The 17,633-nt window shown below is 38.1% G+C and overlaps 2 protein-coding genes across 2 annotated transcripts in view; both read left to right on the top strand.

The window, feature by feature from the left end:
• Positions 1-5,284: 5,284 nt before the first annotated feature.
• On the top strand, positions 5,285-6,731 carry LOC134002537 (B-type lectin plumieribetin-like). The gene is made up of 3 exons (XM_062441888.1): positions 5,285-5,310; positions 6,184-6,277; positions 6,399-6,731. The coding sequence occupies exons 2-3, from the start codon at positions 6,188-6,190 to the stop codon at positions 6,657-6,659; spliced, it is 351 nt and encodes a 116-aa protein (XP_062297872.1). The 5' UTR covers positions 5,285-5,310; positions 6,184-6,187; the 3' UTR covers positions 6,660-6,731.
• A 6,716-nt stretch (positions 6,732-13,447) lies between these two features.
• The window catches only part of nrbp2b (nuclear receptor binding protein 2b), a 46,266-nt gene continuing 42,080 nt past the window's right edge, over positions 13,448-17,633 (top strand). The window contains exon 1 of the mRNA XM_062441681.1: positions 13,448-14,159. Coding sequence (XP_062297665.1) covers positions 14,040-14,159 — 120 coding nt within the window. The 5' untranslated portion in view covers positions 13,448-14,039. The remainder of the gene's footprint in view (positions 14,160-17,633) is intronic.

Here is a 17,633-nt window from a genome sequence, read left to right as displayed (position 1 = left end):
GTTGATTGTCTATGTTTGCAATCCACTTTGCTGCTGTAACGCATTCAATTTCTCCATCATGGGACTAATAAAGGATTATCTTATCTCAATTATCTTTCTTTATCTCTTTCTCTGCAAATTCTCTGGAAGTCTGCTTAAAGTCCACTTGAGGCCCTGTGTGGACTTTATTTTATTAATTATGGGTATGGACAAAATGCGCTTGCAGAGTCCACCAGTCTGCAAGTGTGGTGAAGTCCAGACATTTGGACTCAGTCCCGGTGGCATGCAAGTTCTGGAGGGATAACAGATTGCACATAATGAGGACTATGCTGAAGGACTCAGCGGTCTTGAGTCATTAGTCACTCTGGGTGAAGAGGGTGGATGTCAAATCAAGACAATATCTTTCAAAGTCTTTATGGTACCAAATTCCCCTTTTTGTTACAATCCTTCCATTGTAACTAAACAGGAAACCAATGTCCCTCAAGATACAAAGAGGGATTTTTTCGATTAAAAAGCTATAACTGTTGAACATATCCATTTTATTCGCCTTTCTCTGTTGGCTTACGCTTCACGTTGGCTTCAGATAAAGTTAAAAACCTTGAAATGTTGTTACTAATCAGTCTCATTGTGAGTATAAACTAATGGTGGCGCACAATGCAATGCAAACCAATTTACAAAACATATTCTGTTAATGCATTTTCAGTCTTTTAGATGGAAGCAACAAATACACAAAGAATGAAATGCAGCCACTGATAGCACCAAGAATTGTGCATCACTTGCAAACCGCTACCTGTCCCGTCTCCCACCTGTGCGCAGAGGTGCATTTAAAAGTGCTTTGTGAATAAGGGGAGAACAGCGTTGTTATGCACACTTTTTACTCTCATTTGAATCCCTTAAAAAATTGCATCCTTAAGTCCCTTTCAGTCTGTAATGGAAACCCAAAGTGTCAGGTTGGAATTGAGTGACCTTACTCTCCATAAGCATATGCTGTTCAAAAGATGTGGACTGTCAAAAACATCTGAGCATGGTCGAGATCTTTCAAAGTTTCAAAGTCTTTTTGGTTCTAACGAGGGATTTTTTTACTACTTAAAAAACTGTAAATGAACACAAACTGCCCTTGTATGCTGACGATTTACTGTTGTATATCTGATCCCTCCATCTCTGTCCCGGCTGCAGTGTCCATTGATTCCACTTAAGCTGCAATAAGTTTCCCCATAAAATTGCTCATAATAGTTTTATTATCTTGGTGTGTATGTCACAGATAGTTTTGGAAAGCTTTTTTCAGCTAACTTTGCCTCTTTTTTAGCCTATACTAAGGATGATTTTGAGAGCTGGTCTGTTTTACATCTCTCTTTAATTGCAATAATTGAGTCGATTAAAATGAACACTCCCCCTAAACTTTAATATTTATTTCAGTGTTTACTGGGTTTTTCTTGCCATTTAATTTTTCAAAAAGATTGATGGGAAGACTCCAAGGATAGGGAAACAGCTGATTTAGAGGCCCAGATTGGACGAGGGCCTAGCACAGCCAGATTTTTAGGTCCTATTACTGGGCTGCCAATTTTAGGATTATTCAGTACTGGTGCAGAATAGAGTGATATCTTTGTCCTTGATGTGGCTGGAGATAGAGACTGCCTCAAGATCTGGAATCAATTCAGACAGCATTTTGGGTTTCAGACAACCTCTCTCTCTGCTCCAGTGGCTTCAAACCCACCCTTCCCTCCATCTGTGGCTGATAGTGTTTTTTCAACATGGTCTAGCCCTGGTTATAAAAACTTCAGAGATCTTTATACAAACAATATATTTGCTACATTTGAACAACTATTAACTCATTTTGATGTCCCCAAACATTTATTTATTTTAAGATACTTAAAAATCTGCAGTTACATTCGCTGCATAGATCCCAGATTTCCCAACTTCCTGCTAAAAACACAGATTAACACTTTACTTACCTCGTATCCTACTCTGAAAGGCAGACTGGCAATAATTTACAGGAAAATTTGCTCTTTACAAACCACCTCATTGAATAACATTAAATTGGCATAGTTGAGGAGGAATTAGGTGAGGAAATACAGGATGAGAGAGGCATTTCGGAGGGTGCATAAGTCTTCCATTTTTGCTCGGCAAGGTCTTATCCAATGTAATATTATTCATAGGGCCCATTTGACCAAAGCAAGGCTATCCTAAATGTGTAATGAAGTGAATCCTAACTGTGTAAGATGTAACCAGTCACCTGCGAATCGTGTCCACATGTTTTGGGGTTGCCCATCTCTAGCTGGTTTTAATACACTCTCAGAAATCAACAGTAAACAGATTGAACCAGAGGCCATAATAGCATTATTTGGGTTTTCTCCAACCACACTGCATCTGACAAAAATTAACAAGGATGTTATCGCATTTGTTACTCTGTTGGCGAGACGACAAATCATGCTCAGATGGAAATCTCCTGCACCTCCATCTCATGCCCCTTGGATGAAAGGTATCTTAAATTGTATCAAGCTGGAAAAAAATCAAACATACACTGAAGGAGTCTATTTTTTGTCTAGATTTTTCAAAGTTTTCCCTGCAATTCCAAGGTAATCATCTATTTGTATATCTTTATGTTATACTCTGTATGTATTCTGTTGTATTGTTGTTTTTCATTTTACTTCAAATACCTAATGTGTAATTTACAAATGTAATTATTTTGTAATGTAGATTTCACTAAAAGCTCAATATCAATCTTTATTTAGCAGTCTTTATTTATATGGCGCCAAATCACAACAAAAGACACTTTACACATAGAGCAGGTCCAGACCGTACCCTTTAATTCAATTCAAAGAGACCCAACATTCCCACATGAGCAAGCACTTAGCGACAGTGGCAAGGAAAAACTTCCTTTCAACGGGAAGAAACCTCAGGCAGAACCGGGCTCTAAGTGGGCGGCCATCTGGGAGAGAGAGGGAGAGAGGAAGAGAGAGGGAGAGAGAGGGAGAGAGGAAGAGAGAGGGAGAGAGGGAGAGAGGGAGAGAGGGAGAAGTAGAAATAAAGAGGAGAGAGAGGCACATTCAAAATCAATGTTGAAAATAGTAGGTCCAGGACAGGAATCGGTCATCCTGACATCTACAACCCCAGGTTACCTGTGAGGAAGTGAAGAAGTTTAAGTTAGTGAATGCATTAATAGTACATGAAAAGTAATAATAGCAATAAAAATAGACTGTGTGAGTGAACATATCCCCTTTATTTGACTGCCTCTGATGACTAAAGCCTCATATTAGCTTCAGATAAAGATTAAATACATTTTGCTGTGTCATTTGTTAAAGGAGGAATGATTACAGCAAGCAAAACCTGCTCCGGTGACCCAACTGTTTTTTTTGTTTTTGAGTATCCTTCAACTTTCAGTAGCCCCAGATTTCACCCTGTCTTTTGATATTTCCACAAGGAGCAGACCAGAAACAGCTGTGTACATAAATGATGCCTGAACATACAGTTCATCTTGCTGCATTTCCTCTCTCATTTCAGGAGATAAGGACAAGCAGGACGGTGCACTGCAAGAAAATTAGATACAGCAGTGGAGCTCCTACGCTTTTGGCTATGTCTACTGGTTAACGAAGATGATCAACAATAGAAATAACATGAAAGAATCCACATTAACCTGTTAGCTATTAACTTTCCCAGGAATTTTCTTATCAAGGCTTCACAGATGAATCATACAATCTTAAAGTGTTTCTTTGTTATTCTCTATCAATAACGCTGCCTGTTAGGACTCTCCTCTACTGTGATAGTTTAGTGCTGTGACACTTTGATCAAAACGTCACTTTATTGCAGATGTAACACTGTTAAATAAAGATAAAGAAACAAATAACAGAGTCAGATTTGATTTACTGAAGATTGGGTGTTCATCTGCAGTGCAACAATAGAGGAAATTGCATTCAGTGGCAACGAGGCTGTTATGTAACTCACATTTGTTGTGCATTAAGAGGGTTTTATTTTCTTTACAGGCTGAATTCCTCGTCATGGACGGCTGCCAGTTGTATCCCCACCCACTCTTATTCAGTACTTGCTGCCTGTGGAGCGGTATCACTCACATGTAACCTCTTACTAAAACCCCTTTAGATACTCCTTAATGTTGTCACATTGGGAAAATAAAATATGCTTTCCTCCAACTGACATACATTTTTATTCAAAGTAGCTTTTGATTATTTGCAGATGGACCAAAGGAGCACACAATGTTGTTGTGTATTTTACGGTATTAGTCCAGTTGTAAGAACATTTGGCTCCTTAATCATGTTACTAGAAAACATCTTTATTTAGTTTTTGGCTTTAAACCCCACTCTTTGTCTAACATTTTGGGTTGTATAAATAGAAATGGACTTGACTTAAACCATTTTGCCTGCTTTACACACATAACAAAAACATCTCAGTATTTTACTTTACATTTATTCCTTCATCTCCTATAACTATTTCTCGTAAAAAGAAAACAATTCGAAGATCATTATAAGTTTGTTCATTTTTGCTCTTGTGCAGTTTACGCACTGTGCAAATAAAAACTTGATTTTGAAGTTCATCTGAAGACAATATGATGCTTCAGTTAGTTGAGTTGAGTTTGAGTGCACATTTACAGTCCCTCTTTGTGCCTCGATGTACAGTGTCTTCCTGTGCAGCTGCAGTGAAAGGATAAGGAGGGAGTGGGTTGGCACGTAAAGGACCTTACCTAAAGACCGTATGAAAAAGAGATTAACTTTATTTTACCCAGTTGGACAGCTGATGCATTATATAAGTTGCACATAAACTTTTAATACATTTGCACCAAAAGAGGACAGTGTCACATATGGGGAATAAGGCAGGCGGACCCAAATGCAGAGACTGCAGGCTGACAGAGTCTGGAAAATGTACTTTTTGTGTACAAACTCAACAAAGAGGCAAATCAAACAGAGACCCAAACAGGACACAGGTGAAACACACTAAGGCGGGAAAACACAAGAAATAAAAATACCACACACACACAAACACACAAGGAGAAAATCATTCAAAATAAGACACAAAACTAAAAAAACAACAAAAATGACAGAAAAGATGTGACAGGACAGTATATGGTGCAAGCCTGACCTCCTGCGAAAAACAGCACTAATTTAAAGAATGTGTAATGAGAACAGAATGTACTGATCTCAATAAAAGAACCGAACTGAAAGACCGTGGAAAAAAAGGGGGCATGGCACTCTTCTCTCTGCCAACTGCCTTCCCCCATTCTCTCTCTCCACACCCAGCTCAGATAATATAAAATGGAGTGAATTCTACCTCTTTTACTCCACTTCCTTTCATCAGCTGTCTGGTATTGGAACATCCGAGTCTGTAAGTACTTTGCAACTCTTTACTGATTGATGGATTCATACATTTCTGTGCAAGAGTGGTTTGATGCAGACTGATGTTATACTTTACTGTTAAATCTTTGGGGTTTTTTTTTTGTTGAAATGCTTGTTGATGTTGGGTATTAACTAATGGAAGAAGGAAAAAACACAAGGAACATGCAAAAAATGAATTGCAGACACTGATTGCACCAAGAATTGTGCATCACTTGCAACCGCTATCTGCCCCATCTCAAGATCTGATTCATAAAAGATATTCTGCTACTGATATTACAGCGCAAACACACCCATAATGTATTGCAGTTATGTTTCCTATTTTCTCTAGTTTTTTGCGTCTGATTGCAATTATGCATATGGAAAATTATAAGTGTTGCAAGCAGTCTGATAATGCGAGGTGTTGCATGTCATCCTTGATATCAAGTAAAGCGAGAATTGTTGGACCTGGCAATCTGTATCTGCGACTGATTTCGGTCTAAGTTAAATTAAAAAGTGATGGCCTGGCTTTAAGCACTGCTGCCATGATTACGAGAGTCTGGGCGGGACTCACCTTACAAATGCTTCAGTCACCAGCAGCTTACAGTGTCACACTGACTGCAACTAACTAGTGTGGACTTGACTGCTTTTGCAATAAGGCCACATGGTTGGTTGCCAAACTTTTTCATTTTTTTTCATTTGAATCTCTCAAAAACCTATTTTATTGATTTAAAAAAAATATTATCATGTTCAAAAGATGTAGACTGTTAAATATGTTGTGTGCACTGGTGCCAGCTGTCCCCATCGTTAGGTTGGCAGTCCCTATGTTATTTTAATGGGGGAAAATAATCTTGTGAACTCACCTGAGAATTTCTTTGCGTTTCAGAATCATGAGCAGGAACTACTTGTCCAAAAATGATGAGCTCCGTAGAGGAGACTACCTGATGTCCAACAACAGGCAGTTCAAAGCTGTTTTCGAGGTAAAATATCTGGACACTCAAGACACTTATCAAGAAACAAGATGAAACACGTTTACTGATATTGTGTAAAATTAAATGTAGAAGCAACCCATTACTAACATTCACTGTTTTTTGCCTGCAGGACGATGGCAACTTTGTCATCTATGGCTGGAAGCCAATATGGTCCACTGACACTGCAGGATCTGATGCAACCCGTGTGTGCATGCAGGCTGACTGCAACCTGGTCATGTACAACAAGGCTGACCAACCCAAGTGGCACACAAACACTGCCAAATCTGCATGCAACATGTGCCGTCTTCACCTGACAGATGATGGCAAACTGGTGCTGGACAGGGAGTGTGATCAGATCTGGACCTCTGTTAACTCCAAAGGCATGAAGTAAATTGAAGTATGAGTTATCAGTAAACCCGTTAATGTAATCTGGGCTCAAATAAAAATCATTTTTCCTACAATACATGAATGTGTCTTCCTTCTCTTCATAGTGGGTTCTGGTTAAGTAGTGGGCATAGGTTTAAATATGGCTCTAGGGTTCTGCTATGCGCACAAAGTTTTAAACGTAAAACTGTTCCTTCATGTTTATAAATAAAGTAATGTTCATATCTAATGTCACAGCTTCTGCACTGCAGTAAAATACAGAGATACACAAACATCCAAAACTAAATAGTGTCTCCTGTAATTGTTCTGTGGAGCAGACTGGTATTAGATCTTTAGTTATAGAGAAGAAGTGTTGCATTGACATACAATCAGTACATTTAAAGAGAGCCATGCACGTGAGACACAGTACAGAAATACAAACTTTAAAGAATAAATGCCTGATCAGTAACATATCCCATGTTTGTTCAACCTTTATGCAACGTGTGAATCCTGTTACATTCACTGTCAGTCTCACTTCCCCTTCGATAACGATGACTTCTTAGATTCAGAGTCATCGTGTCTATCAGATGTACCTCGAAATAAGCTTTCCAGTTCTCCTTTCATAGCTGAAGAGACACACATTTTTGCTTACACAAGATAAGTGTCAGCAGGGAGTTTTATGTCATTTTGCACTGTAGAAACCGTGGTGTATATCCAACTTTAAATTAAAGCAGGGATACAGGCGAAGTTAAATGTGCAGGTGCAGAGGCAGATAATAATAACAGATAAGTGCTTGAACAATAATAGCACCCGAGGGGCCAAATTTGTCAGTTAGCCACTTGTTGAAACTAATACGTGCAGAGTCAGAGGGGCCAAAAGCATCACACATGTTCTCAGGTTCTGTGATTGCACTAGTAATGTTGTTGGAAAAAATAATTAGAGGTGCAAACTGGGAGGAAAAACTTTAAAAATGTGGATTTACAGTCAGTTTTAACATAGATAGATAAACGGAAAAACTCATCCTAGAATTAATTTAATCTTACTGCTACACAATGTAGCCACACATCTAATACATACGCTGATTTATTATCTATTATTTTATTCTAAATGGGACCATAATTTACTAAATAAACTTCATGCTGCATTGAAGAAGACTTGAAACTAGCGATTAAGATCATAAACTCATTAAGAAAGTGTTTACTGGGGTTATAAATCAAGTTAGAAGACTACCATACAACTGGACTTCTTTTTGCAACCAGTGGCGTCGCCCCCTGCTGGCCATTAGAGAGAACGCAGGTTTAAATCACTTCTGCATTGGCTTCGCTTTTAAGACTGGGAGCTATCTGCTTGTTTTTTAAACAGCGTTTCTATTGCCAGTTTTCCCTTCTTTTTTTGTCATTTCAACTCCATGTCTTTACACAACTTTTCAGTTCATACGTTCTCAAGTCTCAAACATTTTCATCCACATATTTAATGAAATCACAGGTTGTTTTATGTGCATGAGGGACACCGACATCTGCCATCCTTGTCTTCAGTTTTTATAGGCCAAGAAAAAAGAGAGTGGGACACTTGCATGAACTTGACTCTTGTTTCTTTTCTGCTTCTTCATCCCTCAGTGTCCCTCAACATCCGGTGATCTACAGTGACACCTGGTGGCTAACCTGATACACAACACAGTGCCTGTTTAATAGCGTTGATATTTTTTTATTCAAAGTTTTTTCAGTGTTAGATTTTTTTTTTTAAACCCAACTCAAATCTAAAGACCTGTAAGTGATTTACTTAAGCTTCACCATTGCAGCTTCAATAAGGGACAACACACTGTGACAAAGCGTTTTTATGTTGGAAATTTGGATTTATATTGTTTGATTGCCTGGAAATTATACATGGGTGGTTCCATACAAGTATAATAATAACTACTTTCATTGAATTGGGGTGATAATTTGTACTTTATGTTTTATTGTAAACATTCAAACCAGACTGGGCCAATTTTTTCAACAGCTGTGATTAACTGCTGCCATTCAAATATCTGAAATGGTTTCAAAACTGTGTCCTGACTAAACCTTTTCGACATATACCATTTTGTGATAATTCATCAACATGTTTTCCTCTGATCTTAAATTTAGTTAAAATAATTCACAATATCTGCTTTTTTGTGCGTCTGGACATAATACATAGGCGTTGTCGATTTCATTTTTCTATGTCAATGTAGAAGGCGGGGCTTAAACTTTGAAATCTTCCAGGGGGCGCTGTGGAGTCATATTCTCACTTAAAAATCCCAAACTTTGTCAGTAGTCAATCTGTGTGACTGTTGAAGTATGTGTTCAATTTGGTGAGTGTAGGAGTTTGGTAAAATGTACAAAATGGATAAAGGCATTAGGGGGGGCTATTGAGCTGTTGTGCCACGCTCAGGGGCAATTATGGTTTCAAATGAAAGTGCTCCTGAGTGTGAACCTATGTGGGCAATTTGGTGATTCTGTGAAGACGGGAAAGTCGTCTATGTCAACTATGTGGGAAAAACGGAAAATTGACGCAGGAAATGCAAAATAACTCACTTCCTGTTAGAGTGAAAATTTTGAAAAAAATTATTTGGGGGTTTACTCATGAGTGCTATGAGTCCTGTAAATTTCACTAAGATCAGACAAAGTTTTTGGTCACATGACCTGCTGTTAGGGGGCGCTATGGAGACCCCTTGCCACACCCACCCCCAATGATGTTGAAATTGAAACGGCGTCACCAAGTGTGACATTTCACGCTTAGCTTACCTCAGTGCTATACATTTTGTAATATTAGAGTACCGAAATGGGTCTACCAGTAGACTACGACTCCATGTCAATTTGTGGTACCTTTTAGTTTAGTCATACCTGAGGTGTTATGGGTCTGAACTGGTTGTAGCAGTAGAGATTGAGCTCTCTGCGATCAGGGTCGCGGCTAAAGTGTAGGGCCTCATTCCCATAGACAGCGAAGCCAAGGACGCCCAGAAAGAACATCCGCACCGAGCCGAAGAACAAGGTGTAGAACTGGCCTATCACCGTAGGAGGCCTGAGCTGCAACACACACACGGCCCTAATAATATAAAACTATCACCTGCTTGAAAATTGTCTTTTAATATACCTGAGAGAACAGCCTAACTGCAGCATGCCTATACACCCTAACAAAGAGTTATAGAAGTTATTTCAATGCAGCTGCATAAAGAGCATAACACAAATAAGTCTTATTCACCTTCCATCTCATTGAGGCAAAAATATTCCCACAAATCTGCCAAAAATCTACAATTAAATATATTTTAAGACACTCTGCTCAAATTGTGCCTTCAAAAAACAGGCAACATTTCTTCAGGTGTTTCCTAGCTATTATTACGTTGTTGCCATCCCTCCTCTTGTCATTGCTGCCTGTTTTCTGAAACACCATTTTGTTGCCCTCGACGACGCTCATCCCCTGTGCTCCTTGTGCCAAGTGTAAATCTCATTAACGGCGAGAGGAGATTGGCAGAGCAGTGGCTCATTGTGAGCACTGTGTGCGCTAAAAATAGAGGAAGGAGGGTGATTACTGTATAGATCTGTGATTACAACTGAACTCTTAACCCCTGTGAGTCTAATAATATTTCTACTGAGCTGCTGAAAGTGTTGCTGTGATTGAGAAAAAAGAGTATATAGAAAATCCAAATTGTTTTACACATCAAAACAAGCCACCAAATGTGAATATTATGAAGTAAATATATTTAATCCTGCAAATGAACATTCCTGCACACACTGACTAGTTTCTTTGTTCTAGATGGCCACTAGATGGCAAACTAGCTTTACATTCAAAGCAGTTCCCATGAAGTAATCTAAACCTCTTCTCCCTGCTTGGAAATACAGACAGGTTACCGTAATCTTTCTTGTTTGAGCTCAACAGGATATAGACTATAAACCTACAGCGCTGTTTGTAGATTTTGGGCTTCTTTAAGAGCTGGATGGTGATTTTTTTTTTTTTTTTTTTTTTTTTTTGAGAGAGAGAGGAATACACCTTTAAATTAAACAGTTGTGATTGTCTGGGAGCTTTTAGGGATTTATTTAAAGTAGAATTTTGTATTAAGATGTATTATTTATTATTATTATCTATTATCTATAATTAAGTAGAGCCTTAGTGTCAATTTTAAGAAACTAACTCAGAAAATCCAAATCTGTCTTTTACTAAACTTCTAAGAGATGTCATATATGTTAATCTTGTATTGTCCTCACTAGTTTGTCTTACAATATTTTGTCCTCTGACATGGTAAAAAATAATAATGCATGCATATAATTATGTGCATATGTGTGCATATTATTATCAATTGTTTGACTCATTGGTAAAATATTTGCTGTTGGTCCTGTACTGATCCCTGCACCCACACACCTCCTACTCTTTGAGCAAAAGTTCACAACATGTGCATTCACACAGCAGGCTATGCAAGACTCATTATATTCATTACCTTTATCATCATTTATTTTAAAACCCATTCATAGTGTTCACAGACTTTTTTTAAATTACTTTGTGGCAGTCTGATTAAACACAGCTCTACTGAAGAATGTGGACCATGTGAACACAGTATAAACTAAAATAATTAAAAGCCTTAAATGTAGATTTTGACAAGACAAACACATGATATCAGTTAATAATGCAACTTACCTTGATATTGTTATTAGAGCCAGATTGATACATCAGTTTGATAACCAAATTTGAGGGATTATTGAATAGAAAAAAAGTTATTGCACATATTCTGCATGTATAAGATTTTGTTTTTCTTTTAACCTTTATTTATTCAGGAGAAATTCACTAAAATGCTCTCTTTTCTAGGACCGCCCTGATCACATTCACACATAGAAGCTGCCGCAATACAACCACAGTCTGATCTGCCAGCTACTGGAGCAGGTGAGGGTTAAAGGGCCTTGCTCAAGAGCACCTAAGGGTTTTTTTTTTTAAACTTTATAATATTGACATATGCCCCCAAAAGTCCAGTATTTCAATGACTAAAAATGCCATTAACAGCATGAATGTGGAAACTGGAGATGTGAGGCCTTGGGTCAGTTGCCTGCTTCACTTTGTTGGTAATCCAATTTTGTTTTCTCACATATAAAATGAAATATTTAGGAGTGCATGTGTCGAGGAGCGTTGGTGTTAATTTGGTCTTTTCCTCTGATCCTCTAACAAGTTTCAGTATATGTGGAGACTAGAAATAGACCTATTATGGCATTTAACATGTCTAATTCTTGCATTTTACTATAAAATACTGCATTGTACAAATCTTATCATGATTTTATATTGAGGCTATATTGTCCATTTGTTCAAATTTAGGCCTCTGAATTTATTTTTGGCATTGTTTTCCCTTTAATGTGTTTTGATGTGCTTGTTATCACAGGTTTTTATTCTCTGTGGCTCGTCTTCAGGGTGAATTTGGAGGTTACATGTTTTGTAAGCCGCAGCTAACCCACAGATCACTCAAGACATTTAAGGGTTTATTTTACTGTAATTCATACGGAGGTCATCCGTGCTTTACTGCTCTGGATTTTGCCATCTCTATAAATCATTGAAACATTAATATCGGCCACTAACTAACTACTGGTGAACAAAGAATCAGTCTGCTTTGACTATTGGGAACTTCTGCTTTAGTTGGTAGTATTTTTCCACCACTGGAGTTATGGCCCTTAAAACAGGAACCACATTACACCACAGACTCTCTCTTATAAGGGAATAAAAGGCCCTTTCTCTGTTTTTTTTAATTAACATATAAAACCTGCCTGGCATCTCTGGTGGCTTGTGCTGCTCCAGGTTCTGGTTTTATGGCAGTGACTGCTGCAGTATTTGGAGTTTTTATTATTATTTCTGATTTCATTCTCTCAGAAACAACACATATGGTCCATAAAAAGCATTTAAATGATACAATCCAACTGGACATGCAGGGACAAAAAACATTTAATGAGTGATTAAATAAATAAAACAAACTAACAAAAACAAGGTGTTGTGCATAAATGGTGCAGGATAAGTACACAACATTACAAGCAGTGTTGGGGATTAACTAGTCACATGTAACGGTGTTACGTAATTTAATTATAAAATAAATGTAACTGTAATCTGATACAGTTACTGATGAAAATGTTGATGATTATAAAGGAGGTTACATCTGAATTCAGACCTTTAAGATTTTGCTCAGGAGGGATTTTTCCTCATTTTTTAATATTTAACATGTTACTGAATACATATATTGCTGTTTTTCATTCTTTGAAATCAATATTTTTTATATTTTGTAAATAAATGATGACGTGGGCTTATTTGGAGCACACATGGGCTTAAATGGAGTCACAGTACCAATTAAACCCACTTTATTCATCAAATATCTTTATTTTATATTCAAAAATCTACATGAACTAATGAATACATTTTCAAATGAGAGATAAATGTTGCTTTATAAGAAATGATCTCCCTTATAAATCATGTCAGTATCCAATGGGAACATTTACCCTAACAGCTGAAAACATTGGTTAGAAAATTAGAAAAGTAATCAAATGTATTAAGTTACATTACTTTGATGAAGTCATTGAAATATTTACATTACTTATTACATTTTAGATAGAGTAACTAGTAATCTGTAACCTATTACATTTCCAAAGTAACCTTCGTGTAATGTTGGATGAGGTGCCACCGCGTTTTTACGCACATACTTAAATATATAGTGCGCACTAGCTGCTGTGTTTACGGTACTGAGCTCCCATGTCCCTGCGCACGGTGCCTGGCAGGAGCTCCTCGGCTTCAGAGCAGCAGCAACATTGACAATGACGCGTGTGGAGGACGGCAGAAAAATGAACTCTCCCCCGGTGAAATAAAGGCAAAAACCGAGACGAGCTTGGATGAGCGCACCTGTACCGGCGGGGAATCGTTTCGCCTTTACCGATCGAGCTTTTTTACACCCGCGTGACTGTGAATGGACCGATCAGCAGAAAAACCATTTCGCAACCTATTTTGCATGCAGCCTACAGGGTGCATGAAGTCTGGGATATATTTTCCAGCCTCGTCAGTTCTTGCAGCGCCTTTGCAATGTGTACTCTCCTTGTTTTAATGTAAAGGAGGCGTGTGTGTGCGCGCGCGTTTTTCTTTTTTCTTCTCTTTCTAACTGGGGGAGAGGAGGAGGAGGGCATCCTGTGATTGATTTAAGCAATATCCTATTTTTCCTGCAAGATGTTTTGAGCGCCAAGGGGGGCTGAGAGACAGAGAGAGAGAGACAGAGAGAGAGAGATATAGAAAGAGATAGATAGAGAGAGAGAGAGAGAGCGGCTGGTGTCGTCTTCACTGCGTCTCTCTCCTCCTCTACAACAAAACAGACAAGACAGGAGGAGGAAAGGAGAGGTAAAGGGAGGTTTTGGTTTGTGAAAAGCTGGAAATATACGGCGTTAAAATGACGATGTCTGTCCCGGAGAGAAAATCAGGATCCGAGGGGAAAGAGGAGGAGAGCGAGGATGAGAGTGAAATCGTGGAGGAGAGCCCGTGTGGCCGTTGGCAGAAGCGTAAAGAGCAGGTTGGTCCATTTGTCTGTCTCTATCTGTGTGTGTGTGTGTGTGTGTGTGTGTGTGTGTGTGTGTGTGTGTGTGTGTGTGTGTGTTGTTTCTGTGATTTGCAACCCATCTGCTCTTTAAAGGAAAAGGGTAAATCTGTGAAGTTGCCCACTCTGAGCATCCCCTTATTACGCAACGCTTGAGCCATCTCCATCTATTATTGCTCTGGTGGTGTGGTATTTATTTATTTATTTCTGTGCACTATCCCACCTAAAAAAAAAACCTCACTCACTCACTCACTCACTCACTCACATCTCTGTTTTTATAGCCCACATGATGAATTCTATTTCAGTGGTGACAGAAATCCAGTTTTCACTTCATTATCACTCCTGTTTCTTCTCAGGATTCTTGGCATTGACACTCTTAAAGCACACTTGACTTAATTACAGGGTTCACAAAAAATCACATAAACATGCTCCTAACAAGCCCTAACCACTTCCCCTTCATCACCAAAACTGAAGCTAAAATTAGATTTTATGTATCATGAGATGAGGCTGCAGTAAGACTGAGTGGTTATTGCAAAAGCATGAATGAGGTAGTATAAAGTGCAACTCATCAAAAATTGCCTTTAAAAAAATGGATCATTGGCTCTATAAAATGTTAGCAAACTGTGAAATGGGCAGTCACAATTTATTAAAACCTATTGTGACTTTCACTTTAAGTCCAAAAAAACAAGAATATTCAGTTTTCAATTATAGAAAACCACAAAAAAGCATGAATATTCTCACATTTTATGAGTATGAGCTTGGGAATGTTTATAATATTGCTTGAAAAATTATGCAAATGATTAATTTGCCATCAAAACAGACTAATCCTTTAATTTACTCAACATTTCAGCTCTAAATCCATATCACAATATTCACAGCTGTTATTTTTTGTGTGGAAATATTAACTTACGTCCCACTGACATAACTCAGAAAAGCAAATATGAGACTTTAACAGCTAATTTTGTTCATTTTTAATCCAAATTTGCTTGGAATCCATACATTTGCTGAACAAAACAGTGATATGAGGCTCTATTATTTCATAAAATCATTTAATATGTTAATTTTCTGTCAGTTTGGCCAATGCTTTGTTTCTAAATTGTCAGAAAATTGTGAAAAATTGACATTATTACACCTTAATAATACAATCCAATGTCTTCAGATGGCTTAAACTCATAAAGCAACACATCTTTATTTATACCGACTGTTTATTTCTCTCTGAATGACACACAACACAATCTTTTAATCCTCTATACACAAAAATGAGCAGATTTCTTGTTGCAGCATGTTTTTTTTAAAAGCATCCAAAGCAGATTCAAACAACTCGAGGATGAAAAACAGTTGCAGTTGCTCCTATATTTGTGGCAGAAATAATGATCTATGTTCATCTAGTGTTACTGAGCGGTGCTTGTCCTCGTTTCTCTCGGGGTCTTGCAGCTGTTGTTGTGACTCTGCCACCTTCACGTTCACCGTCCAGACGTGCTTGAACCTTCCCTCTCCCATAAATAAGGCCTCGCTTATTTCATGTCAACATCACAGACACATAAAGCAGCAGCAGCAGCAGCAGCAGCAGCAATATCTGAGACTCTTCACTGCTACTGAAACTCATCTGCACACGTTGTACAAGAAGCTAAAGGAAGTTTGGTTGTTATCAGAGAGGAAACAAACATCTTCAAGCTTCTAAACGGCTCGGACATTGTGAAGCAGCAGGTGACGCCTCAGAGCTAGCAGCTCCTGATAAGACAGAGGACTTAAGTTGAAGGTTATCTTTTGTACACACACTCACACTTGGCATCCGCACTCACGCTCTCACTCTGTATAACATTAAGTATTCTTCATGTTGGAAAGCACACACATGAACACACACACACTTTACACCGCTGTCAGACCCCCAGTGTTTTTCCACCCATTGATTAGCCATCTGTGTGTGTGTCTGTGTGTGTGTGTGTGTGCTGTCTGGGCTGCCTCCACTGTCACATTTCCATTTACTCCCCACTGAGAAAGCATCAGTCATTAAGAGGCTCGTTGGCACAGTTAAATGAAAAAAAATTAATTAAAAAAGTCCATATCAGAATATTCCCAGCTGTCATTTTTATTGGCAGTGTTTATCATGAATTAAAAGTGTATGCTAAATGACATAAAATATTAACTTATGTCTCACTTACATAACTCGGAAAGGCAAATATGAGACTTTTATAGCAGATTTTGTTCATTTTTAATCCCGATTTGCTTGGAATTCATATTTTTGCTAAATAAAACAGCAACATGGGGGCATTTAATCTGTTCATTTTCTTGTTTTTTGTTTCTAAATTGTCAAAAAATAATGAAAAATTGACTTTATTACACCTTAAACTGTAAGCTGATGTCTTCACATAGCTTCTTTTCACCAACCGACTCACTTTAAACTCATATAAAGCAACAAAATGCATCAAATCCTCACATTTGAGAACCTGGAAACAGCATTTTTCTTAACACCTGTCCTGCATAAAAGGACTTTAAACAATTACAACATTTCTTTAAAGATATATTTTCTGTCGATTGACTCATTGATTAAAGCACTGCTGCGATAATGACCATCATGATACACTCCAACCTACGGCCTTTAAACTACAGCTGCAACTAGTCATTATATTCATTCATGATTTATGGTAGATGGACCGCACTTATATATATATATAGAGCCTTTTCTTAGTCTTCTTTTTGCATTATAAACCACATTCGCACACATATTCAGCCTGCCATGCAAGGTGCAGTATCTTGGGGTTCAGTGTCTTGTTCAGGACACTTTACAAATCGAACAATCTTCCAATTAGTGGACGACCAGATCTACCTCCTAAGACACAGCTGGCCTCGTGATAAGTTGAATATTTTCACGGCAAATCGAGAAAAGTGTCTAAAATGTCGGAAAACTGTATAATTTTCTCAGGTAAAGTCACTAAATTGCTTGTTTAGCCTCCAAAAATAGTCGAAAACAACCAAAAATTCACTTTGCAATCACATAAATTGAAGATAAGCTCATTTCATTTGAACTGTTCTCATTTGCACCAGTCTAAAAAAAAAAGGAGAATTTTAGTCGGATATTTCACTTTATGTCTCAAAACACTTACGTGACATAACAACCATCCAAACCCAATTGTTTTTTTTCTCTCCATTTGCTTCAGTGTTTCCAGGCTTCAGTGTTTCCAGGCGATGTTTGATTCAGACTATCACAAACACAATGACTTTATCTCATAATAACTGTTGCCAACCGCTAATAAAGCAGCTCAAACAAGTTACCAACTACATTACAGCCGCCTCCAGTCAAACTGAACCCTGCGGTAACCGAATCTTAATAGTAATTATACAAAGCAATCAATTAAAAAATACACAAATGTTGCATGTTTCCTTGTTTGTTTGTTTTATCACCCCCCCCCCCCCTCGCTCTAAGTCCAGCAGGCCTGGGTGTGTCAGCAC

The sequence above is a fragment of the Scomber scombrus genome, chromosome 20, assembly GCF_963691925.1.
Source record: "Scomber scombrus chromosome 20, fScoSco1.1, whole genome shotgun sequence".
Taxonomy (NCBI): domain Eukaryota; kingdom Metazoa; phylum Chordata; class Actinopteri; order Scombriformes; family Scombridae; genus Scomber; species Scomber scombrus.
This window is presented reverse-complemented; position numbering and strand designations above follow the sequence as displayed.

Excerpts from the sequence above, each read along its gene's own strand:
- LOC134002537 (XM_062441888.1), top strand. The coding sequence starts at position 6,188 with ATGAGCAGGAACTACTTGTCCAAAAATGATGAGCTCCGTAGAGGAGAC. Across the intron at positions 6,278-6,398 it reads AGTTCAAAGCTGTTTTCGAG|GACGATGGCAACTTTGTCAT; the intron begins GTAAAATATCTG and ends TTTTGCCTGCAG.